This window comes from Geotrypetes seraphini, chromosome 4, assembly GCF_902459505.1.
Source record: "Geotrypetes seraphini chromosome 4, aGeoSer1.1, whole genome shotgun sequence".
NCBI lineage: Eukaryota > Metazoa > Chordata > Amphibia > Gymnophiona > Dermophiidae > Geotrypetes > Geotrypetes seraphini.
Window position 1 is genome coordinate 295,041,315 of NC_047087.1, and position 24,714 is coordinate 295,066,028.

Here is a 24,714-nt window from a genome sequence, read left to right on the forward strand (position 1 = left end):
AGAGAGCGAAATAGGGCAGAGTACGATACTGGGGTTCAAGAAAGTTTTGGACAATTTCCTGCTGGAAAAGGGGATAGAGGGGTATAGATAGAGGATTACTGCACAGGTCCTGGACCTGTTGGGCCGCCACGTGAGCGGACTGCTGGGCACGATGGACCTCAGGTCTGACCCAGCAGAGGCATTGCTTATGTTCTTATGTTAGAACAGGAGTTCTTAACCAAGGGTGCTCGTATGCCCAAGAGATGTAGGAAGAGGTCAAATAGGATGTGGAGAAGGGTATTGAAATCTGAGGCAATGTATTGAAATTTTTTAAACAGTTACACTTCTCCCTCCGTATTCGCGGTTTCTGCACTCGCGGTTTCACATAATCGCGATTTTTCATTGGGTGACTCCGCCCCCCAAAATTACATCATGCTTAATGTTCCTTTCCTTTTGCTGTAATGTAAAAAAAGTTAAACTTTTAACAATATTCACTCAGCTTCCATGATTTCTCCTACAAAATTGAAGTTCAAAAACTTTAACCCTGAAAATCGCTGGTTCACATCGTGCACAGGGAAAAACGCTGCTTCCCAGCATCCATAGAGTGAAATGCTGCTTCCCAGCATGCATAGAGAAAATCGCTTGTCTGCTTAAAGCTTTCTGTATTGCTGCTTGCCTGCCAAAAGAATTCTCAATCGCTGCTGGCCTGCCCAAAGCTTTCTAAATCGCTGTTTGCCTGCCAAAAGAATTTTATGTTATTTGCGGCTTTATTAACAAAACTGCTATTTTTTACAAAAAACCGCGATTAACAAATACAATTCATATTTGGGGTTTTATTAACAAAACTGCTATTTTTTTTACAAAAAACCGTGATTAACAAATACAATTTATATTTGCGGTTTTTCCATATTCATGGCTATAGCCGGAACGTATCCCCCGCGAATACAGAGGGAGAAGTGTATTAGGACAGTTATTGATAGTATAACTGTACAATACTATAATTTTAGCAACATGTTAGCAGTGAGCACTATTGGCAGCTAACAGCAATATATGTAGCTATCAGTAGTGGACATGTGGTCAGTTAAAGGGGAGCAGGAAGCAAAAAAGGTTAAGAACCTGTGTGTTAGAGGTACTGTATTCAGAAATGTGTTTTGATCCCCATTTGTTGACCAATCTGAACGTTGTTACATCATTGAAAATTAATGGCTCATCATTGCAAACAGGAAGATGTCGCAATCTATACAGAGGTATTTTATTCAAGTGTAGCTACAACTTCAGGAATTGTTTTTCTGGACTGGATTATTGCATATGTGTTGTCCAGTAACTTCCCTTTTGAAACATAATGTCTTCTCCCGCAGCTGATAACAGAACAAAGAAGAAAGTGACACACCGGGAGAGGAAGCAAGATTTCTCTGCCTTCAAACAGACAGACAGTGAAGTGAAGGTCAAAATATCACCACAACTCCTATTGGCCATGCACCGTTTCCTAGCAACAGGCAAGTGTGGCTTATCACAGTATGGAATGGCCGACAATCCAAAAGCCAGTTTCATATCGGAAGTGGAGGCGGGAGGTGGGGATTTTGGATGTGGTAAGGTTGAGCAACAACGCAACTTTACATTTTGCTGTAAATTCTTTCCTCTCCAATGTTTGCTTATTAGTACAGTATTTTTCTTCTTAGATGAGATTAAGGAGGAGCGTGAATGTCAGCAGCCATGCTGGGTGCATGTTGATATGGTTCCTGTGAAAATACATGCATAAATTAACCTTCCACCTGATAAGCCATTAATTAAAAGAGTCTGATGGTTTGAGGACCAGAAATTGTTTTAACTCCTGTTATCAAAAGAATAATTGATGTAGTTCTTTTCATTCACATACTACTCATCTATTATATGCTTGGCTACCTCCCATAGAAGCCTTAACATCTGCTGGCTGATACATAGTACTAGGGGCAGTGAATGCCTTTTTATTTTGGGGTGCCCAAGCTTTGCCCCAGATCCTGCCCAAACTCTGCCCTAGACCCTAGTATTAATTGTAATGCCATTTCTTCCATTCATTCTTCATATACACACAATATAATCTTATTAACAATACTAGTTTTTAAGCCCGTTACATTAATGAGTGCTAGAATACATGTATGTGTCTGTCTGTCTTTCTTTCTCTCTCTCTCCTTGGCCGCTTTCTGTCTGTCTGTCTTTCTTTCTGTCTCTCTCTCTCTCCTTGGCCGCTGTCTGTCTGTCTGTCTGTCTTTCTTTCTTTCTGTCTCTCTCTTTCCTCGGCTGTCCACCACTACCCCTTGCCTGTTTTCCCTGTCCAGCAGTAGCTCTTCTCCCTTCCTTTTACCTCCCCGTGTCCAGCAGCATCCCTTCCCTGCTCCCCCTATCCAGCAGCAGCCCTTCTTTCTTCATTTTATCCCTCCCCCATCCAGCAGCACCTCTTTCCTGCTCCCTCTGTCCAACAGTAGGCTTTATCCCTTCCTTGTACCTCCCCCATGTCCAGCAGCACCCCTTCCCTGCTCCTCCTGTCCAGCAGCAGCCCTTCTCCCTTTGTTTTACCTCCCCCGTGTCCAGCAGCACCCCTTCCCTGCTCCCCCTGTCCAGCAGCAGCCCTTTTCCCTTTGTTTTACCTCCCCCCTGTCCAGCAGCAGCTCTTCTCCCTTTGTTTTACCTCCCCCTTGTACAGCAGCACCCCCTGTGCAGTAGTAAACCTTCTGCCTTCCTTTTACCTCCCCCCTCCCCCGTGTACAGGGAGTGGAGAAAGAGAGAGCGAGATCCATGGTGTATCTCTCCCACTCCTTCTACTGCCGTATCCAATATTTTTCCCCCTCTCATCCCCCGGATCATGTGCAGCATTTTTCACTATTGCCCACCAGCCTCATGCCCAACATTTCTTCTTCTATCACCCCTATCAAGGTCTGACAGGAGGAGGATTTTCCATTCCTCACTGTAAATACCTAATGGTTTCAACCTTAAAAGGAATGACAAGATCCAATTTCTATCCCAACAACTTTTTACTCTTCCCTGATCTCAAGTTTTCAGATCACGGACCTGCATTACAAGGAAGCTCCAGGCTCCTGATTACTAAGAGAAGCTTCCTGCCTTTTACTGTTCTCTCTGGAAGGAACATCCCTCCCCGACCCCCACTCAGAGAGAAGCTCTTTCTCGCCTAAAGAGAAGTTCCTTATCTCCTTATTTATCTTCTCTCTTTTTCCCTATTACACCTCGAGCTAATTACTAAAAGAAGCACACTGGCTCCCTATTTCTCACCGCATCACCTTTAAACTTATCTTACTATCTTTCAAAATAAAGCTCTCTCATTTGCCCTTATTCCTTGACAAACTTCTCATTCCCTACTGCTCTTCACGCACTCTAAGATCAACTGATCAAAAACTTCTATTTATCCCCACTATCAAAGACTTTTACAATACACGTAAAGTAAATTTTCGCAGTAACTGCCCCTACCCTCTGGAATTCCCTGCCACAGCAACTCCGCGACGAATCACGACTTGACAAATTTAAAACAGACTTTAAAACGTTTTTATTTCGCGATGCCTTCTCATTCAATTAGAGACATCTTCTCTAATTACCAAAAAAAAAAAAATAATAATAATAACCGCTTTCTTTAAAGCGCCCCTCTCCATCATGTTTTATCCTCACCCTACTATCTCCAATTTCTTCTCAAATATGTAACTTTACCCCCCCTTTTCCTTTTACCCTCACTATCTAGTTCGTCTTGTGATGTTATATGTAGATACACAATGCCTCTTTTTTTTTAGTTTTGTATAACTTCTCTTTCTTTTAAACATATTGTTAACCAGCCAGATATTAACTTGATGGTTGGTATATCAAAAGTAATAAAACTTGAAACTTGAAACTTGAAACTATGCCGGTCCTTCTGCTTTCTTGCTACTTTGTCTAACCTAACACCAAAAGCCCGTCTCCTCCTATCCTTTACTATGATCCATCACAGGTCAACTTGACCACAAGGTGCTCTTACCCCATCTTCACCTGCTTTATTACCTCTGTCCACAGTTCTCCGGCCTGAATCCTGTCCCTGATTCTTATCAGCCATATCTGCAGCTCACTTTAGGTCCTGGGAATAAATCTCCCAATGGCAAGTACTCTGAAGGTTATCTGCCAGACTCCAACCCCACCAATCATGGACAATTTTCTGCCCTCAGTTCTGCTTATGGCTCAAACTCAAGCCAATAAAAACTCAGCTCCTCTACTCCAGGTTCATCCTCAGCTCCTTTCAACAGCCAATAACAGTGCAGCTTCTCAACCGCCTGCGCTCTGCCCCTGGCTCTCACACTCATTAATAGCGGACAACTTCAAACCCAAAGCTCCGCCCTATTTATCATTCTTGACACCAGCCAATAACAGCATAGCTGTTCCCGACGTCTCCAGCTCCGCCCCCGGCTCTTACACCTGTCAACAAGTGTGACTTTTGCAAGGCGGCAGGAGGGTTAGCAATTATAGATGATCCTCCATGGACTGGCAGGAAATTTTTGCGGACCGGCAGTTGAAGAACACTGTACTAGTCTACCCACCAGGCTACTTAAGACACCTGTGTGTCGCTCTACTAGGCTTCCCCATACCAGATGCTGCTGTTTTAGAGACAGGTATGTCCATTTTTGTTTTCATTTTTGTGTGGTGGAAGGGGTCAGTGAGCACTGGGGGGTTGTGGGGATGTCTTATCTTGATGCGTGCAGTGGTCATCTGGTCAGTTTGAGCACCTTTGTGGCACTTAAACCCTTCTAAAACAGGTCTAGTTCCTAACGTATAAGTTCCGTCCAGGATGTCTTGCAAAATGTTTGATTATTGCTACAAGACGTCCATGTCTAACCCGCCCAAAGCTCACCCATAACACGCCTCCACCACACCCTTCTCATGCTGTGGATGTACAGAGATTGGAACACCTCGCTAGAAAGAGGTTTTCGATTATTGGCGCTTGGACGTTCTGGCGATTAGGACATCCAAGTGCCAATTTAGGATGCTTTTTGGACGTCTATGTTTTTTGATTATGAGCCTGATTGTCTTAAAAACAAACAAAGCAGTAAACTATAAATACAAACTCTAAATCTAAATCAAAAAAATAAAATAAAATCCCTACAGAATCATACAAACAGAAACCTAAATAAGGGTACAAATATCCAGTATGCGCTCCTGATCTAAATACAGACATACAATACATATCAGTCTCCTATACCTGTATCTGCTACTCTGATCCAGATACAGTGAACCTTGGTTTACGAGCATAATTTGTTCCAGAATCTCGGAGAGAGTGAGACAAGAAGGCTTTGAGCATGCGCAAATGCTCAAAGCCCAGTCCAGCCCAGCACAGGCAACAGGGAGGATCTCCGACGCACTGCCCAGCCCAGAAGAGGGAGGATCTTCAGGCACCGGCATGTCCTATGTGTTGGTGCTGGTGCCGGTGCCCAATCGGGGTAAGGGATTTCGTTTCGGATCGCAGGGGAGGGGGGACGCGATCATGGGGGAGATGCCGGATCGTGGGGGATGGCGCTCGTAAATCGAGTCAAACTCGGTTTCCGAGGTGCTGATTTTGCGAATGTTTTGCTCGTCTTGCAAAACACTCACAAACCGAGGTTTGACTGTATATCTTATAAATCAATCCTCAAATGTTCCATATGCTAATCTGAACATATATCCTTTCTTTTAAAATAGTCTCCTTGAGTCACTCCTATCAGGTTTTCAGGATATCCACAGTGAATATTATTGAGATAGATTTGCATGTACTGCCTCCTTGGTATGTAAATCTATCTCATGCATATTCATTGTGGATATCCTGAAAACCTGATGGGACTAGGTGTTCCTTGAGGACTGGGTTGAGAAGCTTTGTTTTAAAAGAAGCAGGGTCCGATGACTGACATCCAGGAGCGAATATGAAAACAGCTGTCAATATGTGGCTATTAATCCATGTCTGGGGATCCCTTTCTCATATTTTTAGATGGGAGATATTTGTGGTTATTTCTCCTTTTTAAGGGTGTGGTGTTTGTGTATATGTGTTTATGTACCACAGGGTATCAAGTTACAAGCTTAAAAAATTAGGAAATACGAGAGATAAGCAACAAAATATGATTTTAGATTTTGTTTGTGTTTTTAATGTTACTTTGTTTATTTAGGGGTCCTTTTATTAAGGTGTGCTAACCAATTTAGCGCATGTTAAATGCTAAGGCACCCATAGAATATAATGGATGCCTTAGCATTTAGCGCGCTAATCTTTAACGCTCACTAAATTGGTTAACACGCCTTAATAAAAGGACCCCTTAATATTTTATGTATATATGGTTGTAATCCACTTAGTTTTTAGGCGGACTATGTCTTTTAAATAAATAAATTTTTGTCCATTCCAAATGTTAAAACTACCTTGTATTTGTCTTGTAGAAGTAGAAGCATTTAGTCCATCCCAGATGTCAGAGAAGATCCTTCTAAGGCTTCTGAAACATCCTAATGTTATCCAGGAACTAAAGTATGATGATAAGAACAAGAAAGCCCCAGAAAACTACCTCTACCAGCGAAATAAGCCAATTGACTACTTTGTTCTCATATTACAGGTCTGAATGCTTATTAGCAGATTCCTTTTCTTTCTTGCTCTCTCGTTTCCAAGTGACTAGTAAACCCTTACTATCAAGGTTAAACTCTGCCTGACAGAGTGACAAACGCTGGTTAAAGGTCTATGAAAATTACAATAATTAAATTCTTTTAACGAGCTTCTCTCTAAAGTTCTTTAAAGACGGAATGAATAGGTATTATTTATACCCAAATGCTTGCTTTGTCTACTTCAGAAGACTTCAAGTAGTTTCAGCTGGTAGAGGCAAGAGGCAATCAAACCGTGGAACCATTTCCTAGGCGCCCAAGTAAAACAGATTGGGTTTTTATTTTCACCCATCATTGCCCCAGGTACCATAAATCGGTGTTCTTCAACCTTTTGACACCTATGGACTGGCGGAAATAAAATAATTATTTTGTGGACCAGCAATTGAAGAACACTGGGCTAAGTCGTGCTCATCTCCACCCCAGACCCCGCCCCCATAATAGTACTAATTGTAACATCTTTTTTTTTCCATTCATTTTTCATATATACACACACAATATAATCGTATTAACAACACATAATGGTTAACCACAAAATTAAAATACACAAAGCACACTGTATGCTTTTAAACATTCATTTCTACCAGAAAACAGATAACCCCCATGCAAATATGGGACCAAAAACTAAAAGTACTACTATATACAAACAAACCCTAAGATGCAAAACTCTGCATGCAGCACAACCCCAGAGGAAAAGAAACAAATGCATTTCTTCCTGAACAGACAGCAGATGTAAATCAATCACTAAATAAAAAAATAAAAGCATTCCCCCTACCGTTGTTGTCTCTCTCCCTCCATGCTGTGCCTTGCTTTCTGATATGCCCCCCGGTGTTATCTTCAGGCCAGTCTCCGGTGCGATCAATGTGGCGTCTTCGGGCCAGTTCCCTGAGTGCTGCATTGCACAGAGCTGTGGGCAGCGGCTCCTCACGTACATCCTACACCTCATCTGGAACCCTTCCCTCTGACGTTGCGACGTCAGAAAGAAGGCGTCCGGTTCAGGCCGTGCGTAGGAGCCTTTTCCCATGGCTTTGTGTACTGCAGCACTTAGGGAGCTGGCCCGAAGATGCCGTGTTGATCGCACCATGGACTGGCAGCTGAAGAACACTGTCTTGGGCCCTGTGGACCGGCAAAAAATTTCTGTGGACTGGCACCAGTCCACGGACCGGCGTTTGAAGAACACTGTCATAGATTATGAGCCCACTGAGAAAGATAGGGAAAATACTTAGAGTACCTGATTATTATTCAATGTAAACCGCTTAGGATATAAGTAGCATAAAAAATATACATAAATAAGGGCCAGATTCTGCAACTGGCACCAGGATTGGCCAGTGCCTCCAAAATCAGTTGCAGAATCGTGGCTATGTGTAAAGTAGACGCCGGAATTGCATCCACAGGGGATCCTACAGGCGTCCACAGTCATTTCCGGCACAAACCATGCCCATTTTTACCATAGGTGCTGGTAGGCGTATCTGTGGATGGGCCATCGGTGGCCTGCTCTTCAGGTGCCTACATTTTTTTAAAATTAGTTTTTAATTGGTTTTAAATGAAGTACAGTATCATTTACCACTAATTAAACCAATTAAATTAGAAAATAATAGGATGCCTAACGGCCTAAATGTTTCAGTATCAAATGAAACAACATGGATGAATATCATTTAAGTATTGCCACTGTCCAAATAGCGCCAATATCCGCGTAACCTAGGACATCAGTAAAGCTGATTAACACTTCTGTCTTTATAATTTGTGATTCTATCCATGCACTGCCCCCAGATTGCCCCCGTACTCTCTGAATCTATTTATTAGGATGTATTTGCCACCTTTTTGAAAGAGTTCATTCAAGGCGGTGTACAACAAGAATAAGTCAAACATAAGACATCGACAATTACAGCAGTAAAAAAATCATTCAGATTACAATACAAAGTATGGCATAGAATGTTACGTTCATTTTTTTAAAAAAATTCTTTATTCATTTTAAATCTTACAATAAGTGTCTCAGTAAAATAAAAACATATTAACTTAGATACAACACTTAATATTCTGCAATAATCCATTTTAAAAAGTTTATCACCCTCCCTCCCCTCCCTTCTATATCAGAAATATAATAGATATGTTATAATGTTACGTTAATTTGCCAACACAATACACGTTTAAACATTTTAATAGACAGCATAGGGTGTAAGCAAAGAAGGAGTATATCGATAGAAGATATAGAGCAAGAGAGGTTAGAAAATAAGGAACTAATTTGAGGAAAGTTGCACATTAGGTCAGAGTGGTGCTTGAAAATTATCTCACCTAGGATAGGAATAGATAAACATGTCCTGCTATAGTATGTGCAGCCAAGTGTCACTCCTTGTGCGTGTGACTAGCAAGTTAGTTAGTTCTTCCATTAAAGGCCTGGGTGAAGAGGCAAGCTTTCACCTGCTTCCTGAAGTAAAAATAGTTTTGTGTTAAGCGAAGCCTTTCAGGGAGAGCATTCCAGAGTGTGGGAACTTCTCCAGAGAAGCTTGCTGGGTGGGTTTCGCATCGTGTGATGTCCTTCAGAGAGGGTGTGGTTAAGGATACTCCTTGAGAGGACCTAAGTGACCTTGAAGGTGTGTAGAGGGAGATCCTGTTCTTCAAGTACTCTGGGCCATGTCCTTTGAAGGCCTTGAAGATTGGATGTAGAGTTTTAAATTCAGTTCTGTGTTATACTGGTAGCCAGTGAAGTTTTCACAAAAATGGTATGATGTGATCACATCGCTTATAGCCTTCTATTAGTCTTGCATCAGCATTCTGAATCTGTTGGAGCTGGTGTAGAGTGCTTTATAATAATCCAATCTTGATGTTATCATGGCATGCACAACTAAGACAAGATTTGCTTTCCCAATGTAAGGAGAGAGGCTGCGCAGTCGTCACCAATGATAGATGCAGCTCTTGAATTTGGATTTGGGGGATCAGAGTAAGTGTTGAATCTAGCTGTATTCCAAGGTTCCTGGCTTGTGATTTGAGGGGGAGTTTGTATTTTCCAAAAGAAATTTTGATGTTAGGTATGTGCCCACTTGTGTTAGATATTACGCCAAGTTGGTCTGTAAGGATGGTCATCAGTACTGTCTGTGTAATGCTACTAAATATACAGACCAGTGACACTTTCCTGGTTATCAGGCGCTGAATATTAGAAGTACTGACGAACTTTTTAGTCTTTGTTTTCTTTTATGGAAAATAGGAGTGGTATGAGTTAGTTAACAAGCTTTTCCTTAGCAACAGCAGCAGATGAATCCAGAGACTAGCAGGATAGCACACATCTACCAGCAGGTGGAGATAGAGAACTGATTTGCAGGTGCTCCTCTTGGATGGAACGTCTCCTGGCCAATTAGTATACTCTATTATCCCAGGACAAGCAGGCAGGTATTCTCACTAGTGGGGGTGATGTCATCAGACAGAGCCCCGGTACGGACGTCTCACAAGCACGTGTTGCTTGTAGAAACTTAAAGTTTCTAGATGCCCGCACCGCGCATGCGCCGGTGCCTTCCTACCCGGAGATCCGGGCGTGTCTCCTCAGTTCTTTCTTTTCCGCGGAGCTGAGAAGTTCAACTTCTTCATGCGCTAGCTGAATTCAGTTAAATTTGCCTTCCTTGTCCGCGTTTTCGTTTTCTTTTTCTTTTAATTACAGTTAACAGTTCTTTTCTTTTTCAGTAAAAAAAAAAAAAAAAAAAAAAAAGAAGATTATTTCCTCCGGCAGGTCGAACGGGCCGGCCACGTGGCTCAGGCCCACTGGCTTCGACCTAGCGGCGGAGATTTTCCGGCCTATGTCCCGGCCAATCACCGGGTTTAAAAAGTGCAGCAAGTGCCAACGCGCGATTTCACTCACGGACCCTCACTGGCGCTGTTTGCAGTGTTTGGGCCCTGACCACATCCCGAAATCGTGCGGGCCTTGCTCTACCCTTACGGCACGCTCATTCAAGCGGCGTTGCCTATTGTGGGAATCGATGTTCAAGATGGACGCAGCTAAGGATCCCTCAGCCTCCACTTCATCTGATACCTCCCCGGTTCGGGCGAAACTGGCATCGACCACTCCTGCATCGAGTGTGGTGAAACCGGCATCGCTCACCCCGACACCATCCACGAGCTCGACGTCGGTGCCTGCCCCGGTCTCCTCGGTTCAGGTACCTCTTCCTTCCACAGTGCCACCAATGGTCATCAAAGTGCCGAAAGCTACTAAGCAGAAGCACTCGGCCTCGAAGGAGCGCGATGTCCGTGCAGGAGGACCCCCTTTCGGTGCGGATCCCTCCTTATCGGCTTCGCTACGGTCCGTGCTGGAAGCTCAATTCGTTGAGCTCATGCAGACCATCGGACCCGGGCTCATCGCTGCCATACAGGGTGACCTCCCGGTACCGGTCCAAAGGGGCGGTCCGCCCCCTCCCCCTCCCCCACACCGTTCGACCTCGACAACCGACGAGGACGAACGGGGGAGGGCGGCGATGCCCACGCGGCAAGCCTCGCTTACCGATATGCCGCCATTAGAACCCATTACGCCTCCGCGCCAACATGGGACCAGACCTCCGATCGATACTCGAAGCCCTGGGCATAGTCAGGAAGAGTTCTTCCGTACTCCTTACCAGACTTGGGTAGCATCGCAAGAACCCGCATCGCAAACCCAGTTGCGATCCACTGCTTCCAGCCCTATCCACTTGGGGGCCTCGGGAGACCATGCGATGCACAGACGATCCCGATCCCCGTCCCGCCACCGAGACGGGCACCGATCGAGACACTCATCCTGGCACTCCTCACGCCATTCGGAGGTGTCACCGCAGAAAAAACTGCAACGTAGGGGATACTCCTCATCAGAGGTGTCCCCCCCGAGGGGCCCGGAGTACGAGGAGACACTGGTGCCCGATTCTCCTTGTCACTCCCCGATGTCCACGGACCTGGAGGCCTCCTCCTCCTCCAGCCCGTCCCACAGACCGACGCTGGCGGAACAATTGTCCTTCTCATCATTCCTCCGACAAATGGCGGAGGATCTGGATGTGACCCTTGACACGGGCTCCCGATACTCCAAAGAGTATCTGGACACCATGCATTTACCTAACCCTCCAACGGAGTCGCTTCGGCTCCCCTTGCATAAATTACTGGACCAGACCTTCATGCAGTGCTTCGAAACGCCGTATTCCATACCGGCGATCCCCAGCAAACTCGATGCTCGATACCGCATCGTGCACCATAAAGGGTTCGAGGGCCCTCAACTCTCCCACCAATCCCTACTGGTCGAGTCCTCCCTTAAACGCTCTCATCCCTCCCAGGTCTACGCCTCTGTACCGCCGGGCCGAGAGGGGAGAACGATGGACAAATTTGGTAGAAAATTCTACCAAAACTCCATGATGGCGTCACGGGTGCTAAACTACAACTTCTTTTTCTCTTCCTATCTGGAGTTCTTCTTGCCGGTGCTCCGCAAGTTCACTCCGTTCATAGACAACCAAGCTCGATTCGAGTTCGAGGAAGTGGTAGCCTCCCTCTCCCAATTACGCCTCCAGCTGATGCAATCCTCCTTCGATGCATTCGAACTCTCGGCACACGCCGCCGCAAGCGCGGTAGCTATGCGTCGCCTGGCATGGCTCCGTACTATCGATATGGATCCCAACCTACAGGACAGACTCGCCAACGTACCATGTGCTGGAGCTGACCTGTTCGATGAGTCTATCGAAACTGTTACCAAGAAGCTGTCGGATCATGAAAAATCCTTTCAATCCATCCTGCGGCCCAAACCCAAACCTCAACAGTCTCGACCCTCCAGGCCACCCCTGATTTACCAGCGGCGTTACATGCCCAGACAAACGCCTGCGGCGAGACAGCCTGCGAAGAGACAACCTCCCCAGAAGTCTCAGCAAAAACCTCAGCCACCGGCTGTACCTAAGGCTCCCCAGCCCTTTTGACGCCCCCCCCGGGAGCATAACCTCGGCCTCTCCCATAGGGGGCCGCCTCCATCTTTTTTACCATCGATGGGAGTCCATAACCACGGACCTATGGGTCCTCACCATCATAAGAGAAGGATACTCTCTTCAATTCCACCGGGTCCCCCCGGACCATCCTCCAAGAGAGTATCCTTCAAGCTCGACGCAGACCGCCCTGCTTCTTCAGGAAGTCCAAACCTTACTTCAGCTTCGGGCTGTCGAGCCGGTCCCGTCAGACCAATTGAACCGAGGGTTTTACTCCCGGTACTTCCTCGTCCCGAAGAAAACGGGCGACCTGCGACCCATTTTAGACCTTCGAGCCCTCAACAAGTTCCTGGTCAAAGAGAAGTTTCGCATGTTGACTTTGGCTTCTCTATACCCCCTCCTCGAGCAGAACGACTGGTTATGCTCCCTGGATCTCAAGGAGGCCTACACTCACATCCCCATTCACCCGGCCTCCCGAAAGTTCCTCAGATTTCGGGTGGGAAATCTGCACCTACAGTATCGAGTGCTACCATTCGGCCTATCTTCGTCCCCCAGAGTCTTCACAAAGTGCCTGGTGGTAGTGGCCGCAGCACTCCGGGACAGGGGTCTACAGGTATTCCCATACCTCGACGACTGGCTCATCAAGGCCCCGTCAGCCCCAGAGGTCACTTCGGCGGCCTTGGCTACAACCTACTTCCTCCAGAATTTGGGCTTCGAGATCAACTTCTCCAAGTCTCATCTACAACCCACCCAGTCCCTCCCCTTCATCGGAGCGGTCCTGGACACCACCCGACTCCGAGCATTCCTGCCTCGGCAACGCATGGAGTCTCTTCTTCATCTCAGCCAGTCGGTGTCTACTCGCCAAACCCTACCGGCGAGACAACTGATGGTGCTCCTGGGCCATATGGCCTCCACAGTACATGTGACACCCTTTGCCAGACTCCACCTCAGGATCCCCCAGTGGACCCTGGCATCACAGTGGAATCAAACGTCCGATCCACTATCCAAACGCATCTTAGTCACACCTGCTCTTCGGCAGTCTCTACTTTGGTGGATGACCTCTTCGAATCTATCCAGAGGTTTGCTGATGCACTCTCCCCCCCATCAGAAAGTTCTCACAACCGATTCGTCGAACTACGCATGGGGGGCCCACCTGGAGGGTCTCCGCACCCAAGGATTCTGGACCAGTGCGGAAAGACTACACCAAATCAATCTACTGGAACTCAGAGCCATCTTCAATGCGCTCCAAGCTTTCCAACACCTACTCCACGACATGGTAATCCTCATTCGCACAGACAATCAGGCCGCCATGTATTATATCAACAAGCAAAGAGGCACGGGCTCGGCCCTCCTTTGCCAGGAAGCTCTACGAGTCTGGGACTGGGCGGTGCGCCACAACACCCTACTCAGAGCAGTATACATCCAGGGGGAGAACAACGTCTTAGCAGACAAACTAAGCCGTCTGCTACAACCGCACGAATGGATTCTCCATTCCAGCCCCCTTCACCAAATCTTCACGCAATGGGGGACGCCTCAGATAGACCTCTTTGCGGCTCCCCACAACGCCAAACTGCCTCAGTTTTGCTCCAGGATCTACACTCCTCATCGCCTCGAGGCAGATGCTTTTCTACTGAACTGGGGGAAACGATTTCTATATGCGTTCCCACCATTCCCGCTGATCCAGAAGACTCTGGTCAAGCTGAAACTCGAACGGGCCACCATGATTCTAATAGCTCCTCGGTGGCCCAGACAACCTTGGTTCTCCCTCCTACTTCAACTCAGCAGCAGGGAACCAGTACCACTTCCAGTGTTTCCTTCACTGCTTACTCAACATCAAGGATCACTACTTCATCCCAACCTGCAGGCTCTCCACCTGACAGCTTGGTTCCTCTCAACGTAACCCCTCACCAATTCTCACAAGAAGTGAGGGAGGTCTTGGAAGCTTCCAGGAAGCCCGCCACTCGACAATGCTACTCCCAAAAATGGACCAGATTCTCCTCTTGGTGTGTTTCTAAGTCAACGGAACCTCAGCGAGCTTCCTTATCCTCCGTGCTGGACTATCTCCTACACCTATCTCAATCTGGGCTCAAGTCCACATCCATACGAGTCCACCTGAGCGCTATTGCGGCGTTCCACCAGCCCCTACAAGGGAAACCCCTCTCGGCCCATCCGGTGGTCGCCAGATTTATGAAAGGACTCTTCCATGTTAACCCTCCTCTCAAACCACCCCCAGTAGTTTGGGACCTCAATGTAGTCCTTTCCCACCTCATGAAGCCCCCGTTTGAACCACTCAACAGGGCCTCTCTGAAGTATCTCACCTGGAAAGTGCTTTTCCTTGTAGCCCTTACGTCCGCTCGCAGAGTCAGCGAACTCCAGGCATTGATGGCGGACCCACCATTCACAGTATTCCACCATGACAAGGTGGTCCTCCGCACTCACCCGAAATTCCTGCCTAAGGTGGTCTCCGAATTTCATCTCAACCAATCCATTGTACTTCCAGTATTCTTCCCTAAGCCTCATTCTCACCACGGAGAATCGGCCCTTCACACTCTAGACTGCAAACGTGCCTTGGCTTTCTACCTGGATCGCACCAAGCCACACAGAACCACTCCTCAACTTTTTGTCTCCTTCGACCCTAACAAGTTGGGAAGACCCGTATCAAAGCGCACCATCTCTAATTGGATGGCGGCTTGTATCTCTTCCTGCTATGCCCAGGCTGGATTATCACTTCCTTGTAAGGTCACAGCCCATAAGGTCAGAGCAATGGCAGCCTCAGTAGCATTCCTCAGATCAACACCAATCGAGGAAATTTGCAAGGCTGCCACCTGGTCCTCGGTTCACACATTCACCTCACATTATTGTCTGGATACCCTCTCCAGACGGGATGGACAGTTTGGCCAAACAGTATTGAAAAATTTATTCTCTTAAGTCGCCAACTCCCCCTCCATCCCACTGAGGTTAGCTTGGAGGTCACCCACTAGTGAGAATACCTGCCTGCTTGTCCTGGGATAAAGCAATGTTACTTACCGTAACAGTTGTTATCCAGGGACAGCAGGCAGCTATTCTCACGTCCCACCCACCTCCCCTGGATTGGCTTCTCAGGCTAGCTACCTGAACTGAGGAGACACGCCCGGATCTCCGGGTAGGAAGGCACCGGCGCATGCGCGGTGCGGGCATCTAGAAACTTTAAGTTTCTACAAGCAACACGTGCTTGTGAGACGTCCGTACCGGGGCTCTGTCTGATGACATCACCACCACTAGTGAGAATAGCTGCCTGCTGTCCCTGGATAACAACTGTTACGGTAAGTAACATTGCTTTTCCAGCAAGCGGATGGATGCCATTCTTCTAGCTCCTGGCTTCTACTGTTGAAAAAGGCTATCTTCTCCTGTTACTTTGTCTTCAGTGGAGTCTAGGGGTGTTTGGCTAAGCGGTGCCAACTTTGGGGGCAACAACTGGGCCCCCCCAGGTCCCTTCCCCACCCATGGAGTAAAGGGGCTCATTTGGTCCTGTTTTCTTCTTTCCCATATTTATAAAAAAAAAAAAAAGACCAGTTTCTGTGCTAGCCGTTGCAGGCAGACTGCATCTTCGTCTCTACAGTTGGGTGCACATGAGTACTGTGATGACCTCTCGGTGGGTGTCTTGGTCACGAGGCAGGGGGCACAGGGTGCATGGCAGCTTTGGAGGTAATTCTATCAAATGGATGCTGACATTTATGCATCAAATACATGTGTAAATGATTAGAATGATAACATATGTGTGCGTATTTGTGCACATATGCCATCATCATAAATGCCAAAAGTCATTCAACATGTTATAACATGTATTTGACACCTAGATGTACACATGGGCAGAGAGTGAGCAGGATTCTCGCTCACATAACTCATAAAATACTATAAGTTGCATGCATATCTTTGCCATTTAGGTGTAAATGATTGCACCTGAATTATACATGCATAATTTCTAATACAATAAACTGTGTATATATAAGAAACCAAATACACTTATAAGAGGAAGTCCATCCAACATGTGGCGGAAAGTCAGTTACTCCACGGCTTCTATTAAGCCACTACATAATCTCCGTGGCTTACTTTTTCAAAAAACACTGCTTGTTCTCCAATTTATAAATCTTCAGTTTTTTCCATTTGAAATTATATACTGAAAGATTTTTTTTAGGTTGTCTGGAAAATATATAAGAAAAGTAAGACAGTGGAGTCTTTCTCACCCAGGATGTGTTTATCTCATTTCTTTTTTATGTATTTAAGAGAGATGCTATTTAATAGTGACACAGGTCTTTTCTCCACATTTTTTTGGAAGTCAATCATCTGCTTTTGTTTTTGAGTACAAAATGAAATTATAGGTAGTGTTGGTTTATTGACTCATTCTGGTGTCTTGTATTATTAGAATATTTACTGTGTTTTCCTATAAAGTTTTGCATTTCTTCTGTTTTTTTGTCTTGTGAGTACTGTGTCCTGTCTTGTCCTGTATTGATTTGGTAGTGTATCAAACCACTTCACAGGTCGCGGACCTGATGGGCCGCCGCGGGAGCGGACCACTGGGCGAGATGGACCTCTGGTCTGACCCAGTGGAGGCAACTTCTTATGTTCTTAAGCCTCAATAAATGACAATGTTAAACATTGCACCTCAAGTTAGATATCATAGAAACATAGATTATCCCAGGACAAGCAGGCAGGTATTCTCACTAGTGGGTGATGTCATCAGACAGAGCCCCGGTACGGACGTCTCACAAGCACGTGTTGCTTGTAGAAACTTAAAGTTTCTAGATGCCCGCACCGCGCATGCGCCGGTGCCTTCCTACCCGGAGATCCGGGCGTGTCTCCTCAGTTCTTTCTTTTCCGCGGAGCTGAGAAGTTCAACTTCTTCATGCGCTAGCTGAATTCAGTTAAATTTGCCTTCCTTGTCCGCGTTTTCGTTTTCTTTTAATTACAGTTAACAGTTCTTTTCTTTTTCAGTAAAAAAAAAAAAAAAAAAAAGAAGATTATTTCCTCCGGCAGGTCGAACGGGCCGGCCACGTGGCTCAGGCCCACTGGCTTCGACCTAGCGGCGGAGATTTTCCGGCCTATGTCCCGGCCAATCACCGGGTTTAAAAAGTGCAGCAAGTGCCAACGCGCGATTTCACTCACGGACCCTCACTGGCGCTGTTTGCAGTGTTTGGGCCCTGACCACATCCCGAAATCGTGCGGGCCTTGCTCTACCCTTACGGCACGCTCATTCAAGCGGCGTTGCCTATTGTGGGAATCGATGTTCAAGATGGACGCAGCTAAGGATCCCTCAGCCTCCACTTCATCTGATACCTCCCCGGTTCGGGCGAAACCGGCATCGACCACTCCTGCATCGAGTGTGGTGAAACCGGCATCGCTCACCCCGACACCATCCACGAGCTCGACGTCGGTGCCTGCCCCGGTCTCCTCGGTTCAGGTACCTCTTCCTTCCACAGTGCCACCAATGGTCATCAAAGTGCCGAAAGCTACTAAGCAGAAGCACTCGGCCTCGAAGGAGCGCGATGTCCGTGCAGGAGGACCCCCTTTCGGTGCGGATCCCTCCTTATCGGCTTCGCTACGGTCCGTGCTGGAAGCTCAATTCGTTGAGCTCATGCAGACCATCGGACCCGGGCTCATCGCTGCCATACAGGGTGACCTCCCGGTACCGGTCCGAAGGGGCGGTCCGCCCCCTCCCCCTCCCCCACACCGTTCGACCTCGACAACCGACGAGGACGAACGGGGGAGGGCGGCGATGCCCACGCGGCAAGCCTCGCTTACCGATATGCCGCCATTAGAACCCATTACGCCTCCGCGCCAACATGGGACCAGACCTCCGATCGATACTCGAAGCCCTGGGCATAGTCAGGAAGAGTTCTTCCGTACTCCTTACCAGACTTGGGTAGCATCGCAAGAACCCGCATCGCAAACCCAGTTGCGATCCACTGCTTCCAGCCCTATCCACTTGGGGGCCTCGGGAGACCATGCGATGCACAGACGATCCCGATCCCCGTCCCGCCACCGAGACGGGCACCGATCGAGACACTCATCCTGGCACTCCTCACGCCATTCGGAGGTGTCACCGCAGAAAAAACTGCAACGTAGGGGATACTCCTCATCAGAGGTGTCCCCCCCGAGGGGCCCGGAGTACGAGGAGACACTGGTGCCCGATTCTCCTTGTCACTCCCCGATGTCCACGGACCTGGAGGCCTCCTCCTCCCCCAGCCCGTCCCACAGACCGACGCTGGCGGAACAATTGTCCTTCTCATCATTCCTCCGACAAATGGCGGAGGATCTGGATGTGACCCTTGACACGGGCTCCCGATACTCCAAAGAGTATCTGGACACCATGCATTTACCTAACCCTCCAACGGAGTCGCTTAGGCTCCCCTTGCATAAATTACTGGACCAGACCTTCATGCAGTGCTTCGAAACGCCGTATTCCATACCGGCGATCCCCAGCAAACTCGATGCTCGATACCGCATCGTGCACCATAAAGGGTTCGAGGGCCCTCAACTCTCCCACCAATCCCTACTGATCGAGTCCTCCCTTAAACGCTCTCATCCCTCCCAGGTCTACGCCTCTGTACCGCCGGGCCGAGAGGGGAGAACGATGGACAAATTTGGTAGAAAATTCTACCAAAACTCCATGATGGCGTCACGGGTACTAAACTACAACTTCTTTTTCTCTTCCTATCTGGAGTTCTTCTTGCCGGTGCTCCGCAAGTTCACTCCGTTCATAGACAACCAAGCTCGATTCGAGTTCGAGGAAGTGGTAGCCTCCCTCTCCCAATTACGCCTCCAGCTGATGCAATCCTCCTTCGATGCATTCGAACTCTCGGCACGCGCCGCCGCAAGCGCGGTAGCTATGCGTCGCCTGGCATGGCTCCGTACTATCGATATGGATCCCAACCTACAGGACAGACTCGCCAACGTACCATGTGCTGGAGCTGACCTGTTCGATGAGTCTATCGAAACTGTTACCAAGAAGCTGTCGGATCATGAAAAATCCTTTCAATCCATCCTGCGGCCCAAACCCAAACCTCAACAGTCTCGACCTTCCAGGCCACCCCTGATTTACCAGCGGCGTTACATGCCCAGACAAACGCCTGCTGCGAGACAGCCTGCGAAGAGACAACCTCCCCAGAAGTCTCAGCAAAAACCTCAGCCACCGGCTGTACCTAAGGCTCCCCAGCCCTTTTGACGCCCCCCCTGGGAGCATAACCTCGGCCTCTCCCATAGGGGGCCGCCTCCATCTTTTTTACCATCGATGGGAGGCCATAACCACGGACCTATGGGTCCTCACCATCATAAGAGAAGGATACTCTCTTCAATTCCACCGGGTCCCCCCGGACCATCCTCCAAGAGAGTATCCTTCAAGCTTGACGCAGACCGCCCTTCTTCTTCAGGAAGTCCAAACCTTACTTCAGCTTCGGGCTGTCGAGCCGGTCCCGTCAGACCAATTGAACCGAGGGTTTTACTCCCGGTACTTCCTCGTCCCGAAGAAAACGGGCGACCTGCGACCCATTTTAGACCTTCGAGCCCTCAACAAGTTCCTGGTCAAAGAGAAGTTTCGCATGTTGACTTTGGCTTCTCTATACCCCCTCCTCGAGCAGAACGACTGGTTATGCTCCCTGGATCTCAAGGAGGCCTACACTCACATCCCCATTCACCCGGCCTCCCGAAAGTTCCTCAGATTTCGGGTGGGAAATCTGCACCTACAGTATCGAGTGCTACCATTCGGCCTATCTTCGTCCCCCAGAGTCTTCACAAAGTGCCTGGTGGTAGTGGCCGCAGCACTCCGGGACAGGGGTCTACAGGTATTCCCATACCTCGACGACTGGCTCATCAAGGCCCCGTCAGCCCCAGAGGTCACTTCGGCGGCCTTGGCTACAACCTACTTCCTCCAGAATTTGGGCTTCGAGATCAACTTCTCCAAGTCTCATCTACAACCCACCCAGTCCCTCCCCTTCATCGGAGCAGTCCTGGACACCACCCGACTCCGAGCATTCCTGCCTCGGCAACGCATGGAGTCTCTTCTTCATCTCAGCCAGTCGGTGTCTACTCGCCAAACCCTACCGGCGAGACAACTGATGGTGCTCCTGGGCCATATGGCCTCCACAGTACATGTGACACCCTTTGCCAGACTCCACCTCAGGATCCCCCAGTGGACCCTGGCATCACAGTGGAATCAAACGTCCGATCCACTATCCAAACGCATCTTAGTCACACCTGCTCTTCGGCAGTCTCTACTTTGGTGGATGACCTCTTCGAATCTATCCAGAGGTTTGCTGATGCACTCTCCCCCCCATCAGAAAGTTCTCACAACCGATTCGTCGAACTACGCATGGGGGGCCCACCTGGAGGGTCTCCGCACCCAAGGATTCTGGACCAGTGCGGAAAGACTACACCAAATCAATCTACTGGAACTCAGAGCCATCTTCAATGCGCTCCAAGCTTTCCAACACCTACTCCACGACATGGTAATCCTCATTCGCACAGACAATCAGGCCGCCATGTATTATATCAACAAGCAAGGAGGCACGGGCTCGGCCCTCCTTTGCCAGGAAGCTCTACGAGTCTGGGACTGGGCGGTGCGCCACAACACCCTACTCAGAGCAGTATACATCCAGGGGGAGAACAACGTCTTAGCAGACAAACTAAGCCGTCTGCTACAACCGCACGAATGGATTCTCCATTCCAGCCCCCTTCACCAAATCTTCACGCAATGGGGGACGCCTCAGATAGACCTCTTTGCGGCTCCCCACAACGCCAAACTGCCTCAGTTTTGCTCCAGGATCTACACTCCTCATCGCCTCGAGGCAGATGCTTTTCTACTGAACTGGGGGAAACGATTTCTATATGCGTTCCCACCATTCCCGCTGATCCAGAAGACTCTGGTCAAGCTGAAACTCGAACGGGCCACCATGATTCTAATAGCTCCTCGGTGGCCCAGACAACCTTGGTTCTCCCTCCTACTTCAACTCAGCAGCAGGGAACCAGTACCACTTCCAGTGTTTCCTTCACTGCTTACTCAACATCAAGGATCACTACTTCATCCCAACCTGCAGTCTCTCCACCTGACAGCTTGGTTCCTCTCAACGTAACCCCTCACCAATTCTCACAAGAAGTGAGGGAGGTCTTGGAAGCTTCCAGGAAGCCCGCCACTCGACAATGCTACTCCCAAAAATGGACCAGATTCTCCTCATGGTGTGTTTCTAAGTCAACGGAACCTCAGCGAGCTTCCTTATCCTCCGTGCTGGACTATCTCCTACACCTATCTCAATCTGGGCTCAAGTCCACATCCATACGAGTCCACCTGAGCGCTATTGCGGCGTTCCACCAGCCCCTACAAGGGAAACCCCTCTCGGCCCATCCGGTGGTCGCCAGATTTATGAAAGGACTCTTCCATGTTAACCCTCCTCTCAAACCACCCCCAGTAGTTTGGGACCTCAATGTAGTCCTTTCCCACCTCATGAAGCCCCCGTTTGAACCACTCAACAGGGCCCCTCTGAAGTATCTCACCTGGAAAGTGCTTTTCCTTGTAGCCCTTACGTCCGCTCGCAGAGTCAGCGAACTCCAGGCATTGATGGCGGACCCACCATTCACAGTATTCCACCATGACAAGGTGGTCCTCCGCACTCACCCGAAATTCCTGCCTAAGGTGGTCTCCAAATTTCATCTCAACCAATCCATTGTACTTCCAGTATTCTTCCCTAAGCCTCATTCTCACCACGGAGAATCGGCCCTTCACACTCTAGACTGCAAACGTGCCTTGGCTTTCTACCTGGATCGCACCAAGCCACACAGAACCACTCCTCAACTTTTTGTCTCCTTCGACCCTAACAAGTTGGGAAGACCCGTATCAAAGCGCACCATCTCTAATTGGATGGCGGCTTGTATCTCTTCCTGCTATGCCCAGGCTGGATTATCACTTCCTTGTAAGGTCACAGCCCATAAGGTCAGAGCAATGGCAGCCTCAGTAGCATTCCTCAGATCAACACCAATCGAGGAAATTTGCAAGGCTGCCACCTGGTCCTCGGTTCACACATTCACCTCACATTATTGTCTGGATACCCTCTCCAGACGGGATGGACAGTTTGGCCAAACAGTATTGAAAAATTTATTCTCTTAAGTCGCCAACTCCCCCTCCATCCCACTGAGGTTAGCTTGGAGGTCACCCACTAGTGAGAATACCTGCCTGCTTGTCCTGGGATAAAGCAATGTTACTTACCGTAACAGTTGTTATCCAGGGACAGCAGGCAGCTATTCTCACGTCCCACCCACCTCCCCTGGGTTGGCTTCTCAGGCTAGCTACCTGAACTGAGGAGACACGCCCGGATCTCCGGGTAGGAAGGCACCGGCGCATGCGCGGTGCGGGCATCTAGAAACTTTAAGTTTCTACAAGCAACACGTGCTTGTGAGACGTCCGTACCGGGGCTCTGTCTGATGACATCACCCACTAGTGAGAATAGCTGCCTGCTGTCCCTGGATAACAACTGTTACGGTAAGTAACATTGCTGTATGACGGCAGAAAAGGTGCCGTCGGCCCAACAAGTCAGCCCACTCAAAAAAACCCTCCCCCTAAGCATTTTCCCGGAGTGTACCCACATGTTTATCCCATCGTCTCTTGAAGTCGAGCATGTTGCTGGCCTCGACAACCTGACGTGGAAGACTATTCCAACGATCAACCACCCTTTCGGTGAAGAAATATTTCCTGATGTTACCATGAAGTCTCCCTCCCTTGAGTTTGAGCGGATGTCCTCTTATTGCCGTGGGACCTGTAAGGAAAAATATATCTTCCTCCACCTCAGTACGGCCTGTAAGATATTTGAATGTCTCTATCATGTCTCCCCTCTCTCTGCGTTCTTTGAGAGAATATAACTGCAGCCTGCTTAGACATTCTTCATATGGGAGATCTTGAGTCCTGAGACCATCTTAGTGGCCATTCGCTGAACCGACTCCATCCTCTTTACATCCTTCTGATAATGCGGCCTCCAAAACTGAACACAGTACTCCAGATGAGGTCTCACCATGGATCTGTACAATGACATTATAACTTCAGGCTTTTGGCTGATGAAACTTCTCCGGATGCAACTCAGCATTTGTCTAGCTTTGGTTGAAGCTTTTTCCACTTGATTGGTAGTCTTCATATCTTCACTAATGATTACATCCAGGTCCCGTTCTGCAACAGTTCTTGTTAAGGTTTCATCATTCAGGGTGTATGTTCTGCAGGGGTTACTGCTACCAAGATGCATAACCTTACACTTTTTGGCATTAAAACTCAGTTGCCAAGTATTAGACCATTTTTCCAGTAAAAGTAGATCCTGCCTCATATTGTCGGGCATGGTTGTGATGTCCACTACGTTGCATAGCTTAGCGTCATCGGCAAATAATGTAATTTTACCTCGAAGTCCCTGGGGAAGGTTTCGTACAAAGATATTAAATAGTATCGGACCCAAGACCGAGCCTTGCGGCACTCCATTGGTCACTTCCGACGTTTCTGAGGGAGTACCATTTACTACCACCCTCTGAAGTCTACCACTGAGCCAGTCTTTAACCCATTTAGTCAATGTTTCTCTTAGTCCCATTGTATTCATTTTGTTCAATAACCTACAGTGTGGGACACTATCAAAGGCTTTACTGAAGTCCAAATACACTATATCCAGGGATTCTCCCCTATCCAGTTGTTTCATTACCCAGTCGAAGAAGCTTATCAGATTGGATTGACAAGACCTTCCCTTCATAAAACCATGCTGGTGGGGATCCCTTTCGTCATCTAGAATCATATCCAATCTGTTTTTAATCAACGTCTCCATAAGTTTACACACTATTGATGTGAGACTCACCTGTCTGTAATTTTCAGCTTCTGACCTGCATCCCTTTTTGTGGAGCGGAATGACGTTAGCAGTTTTCCAGTCCAAGGGGACTTTTCCCTTGTTTAGGGAAAGATTGAAAAGCGCAGCTAGTGGCTCTGCCAGGACATCTCTCAATTCCCGGAGTACCCTGGGATGTAGATTATCCGGTCCCATGGCTTTGTTCACTTTTAGCCTCGATAGCTCATGGTAAACGCTGCTCGCGGTAAATTCAAAATCCTGGAACAGGTCCTCCGAGCACTCCCTTGTCTGCATCTTCGGTCCAGATTCCGGTGCCTCACAGGTAAAGACTGAGCAGAAGTAGCCATTGAGTAGTTCGGCTTTATCTGAGTCCGAGTCTA

At 48.1% G+C, this 24,714-nt stretch overlaps 1 protein-coding gene across 1 annotated transcript in view; it reads left to right on the forward strand.

Annotated features, from left to right (window-relative positions):
* CNNM2 (cyclin and CBS domain divalent metal cation transport mediator 2) overlaps positions 1-24,714 on the forward strand; it is a 409,496-nt gene that overhangs the window by 318,768 nt on the left and 66,014 nt on the right. Inside the window, exons 3-4 of the mRNA XM_033941737.1 lie at positions 1,338-1,475; positions 6,382-6,551. Coding sequence (XP_033797628.1) covers positions 1,338-1,475; positions 6,382-6,551 — 308 coding nt within the window. The remainder of the gene's footprint in view (positions 1-1,337; positions 1,476-6,381; positions 6,552-24,714) is intronic.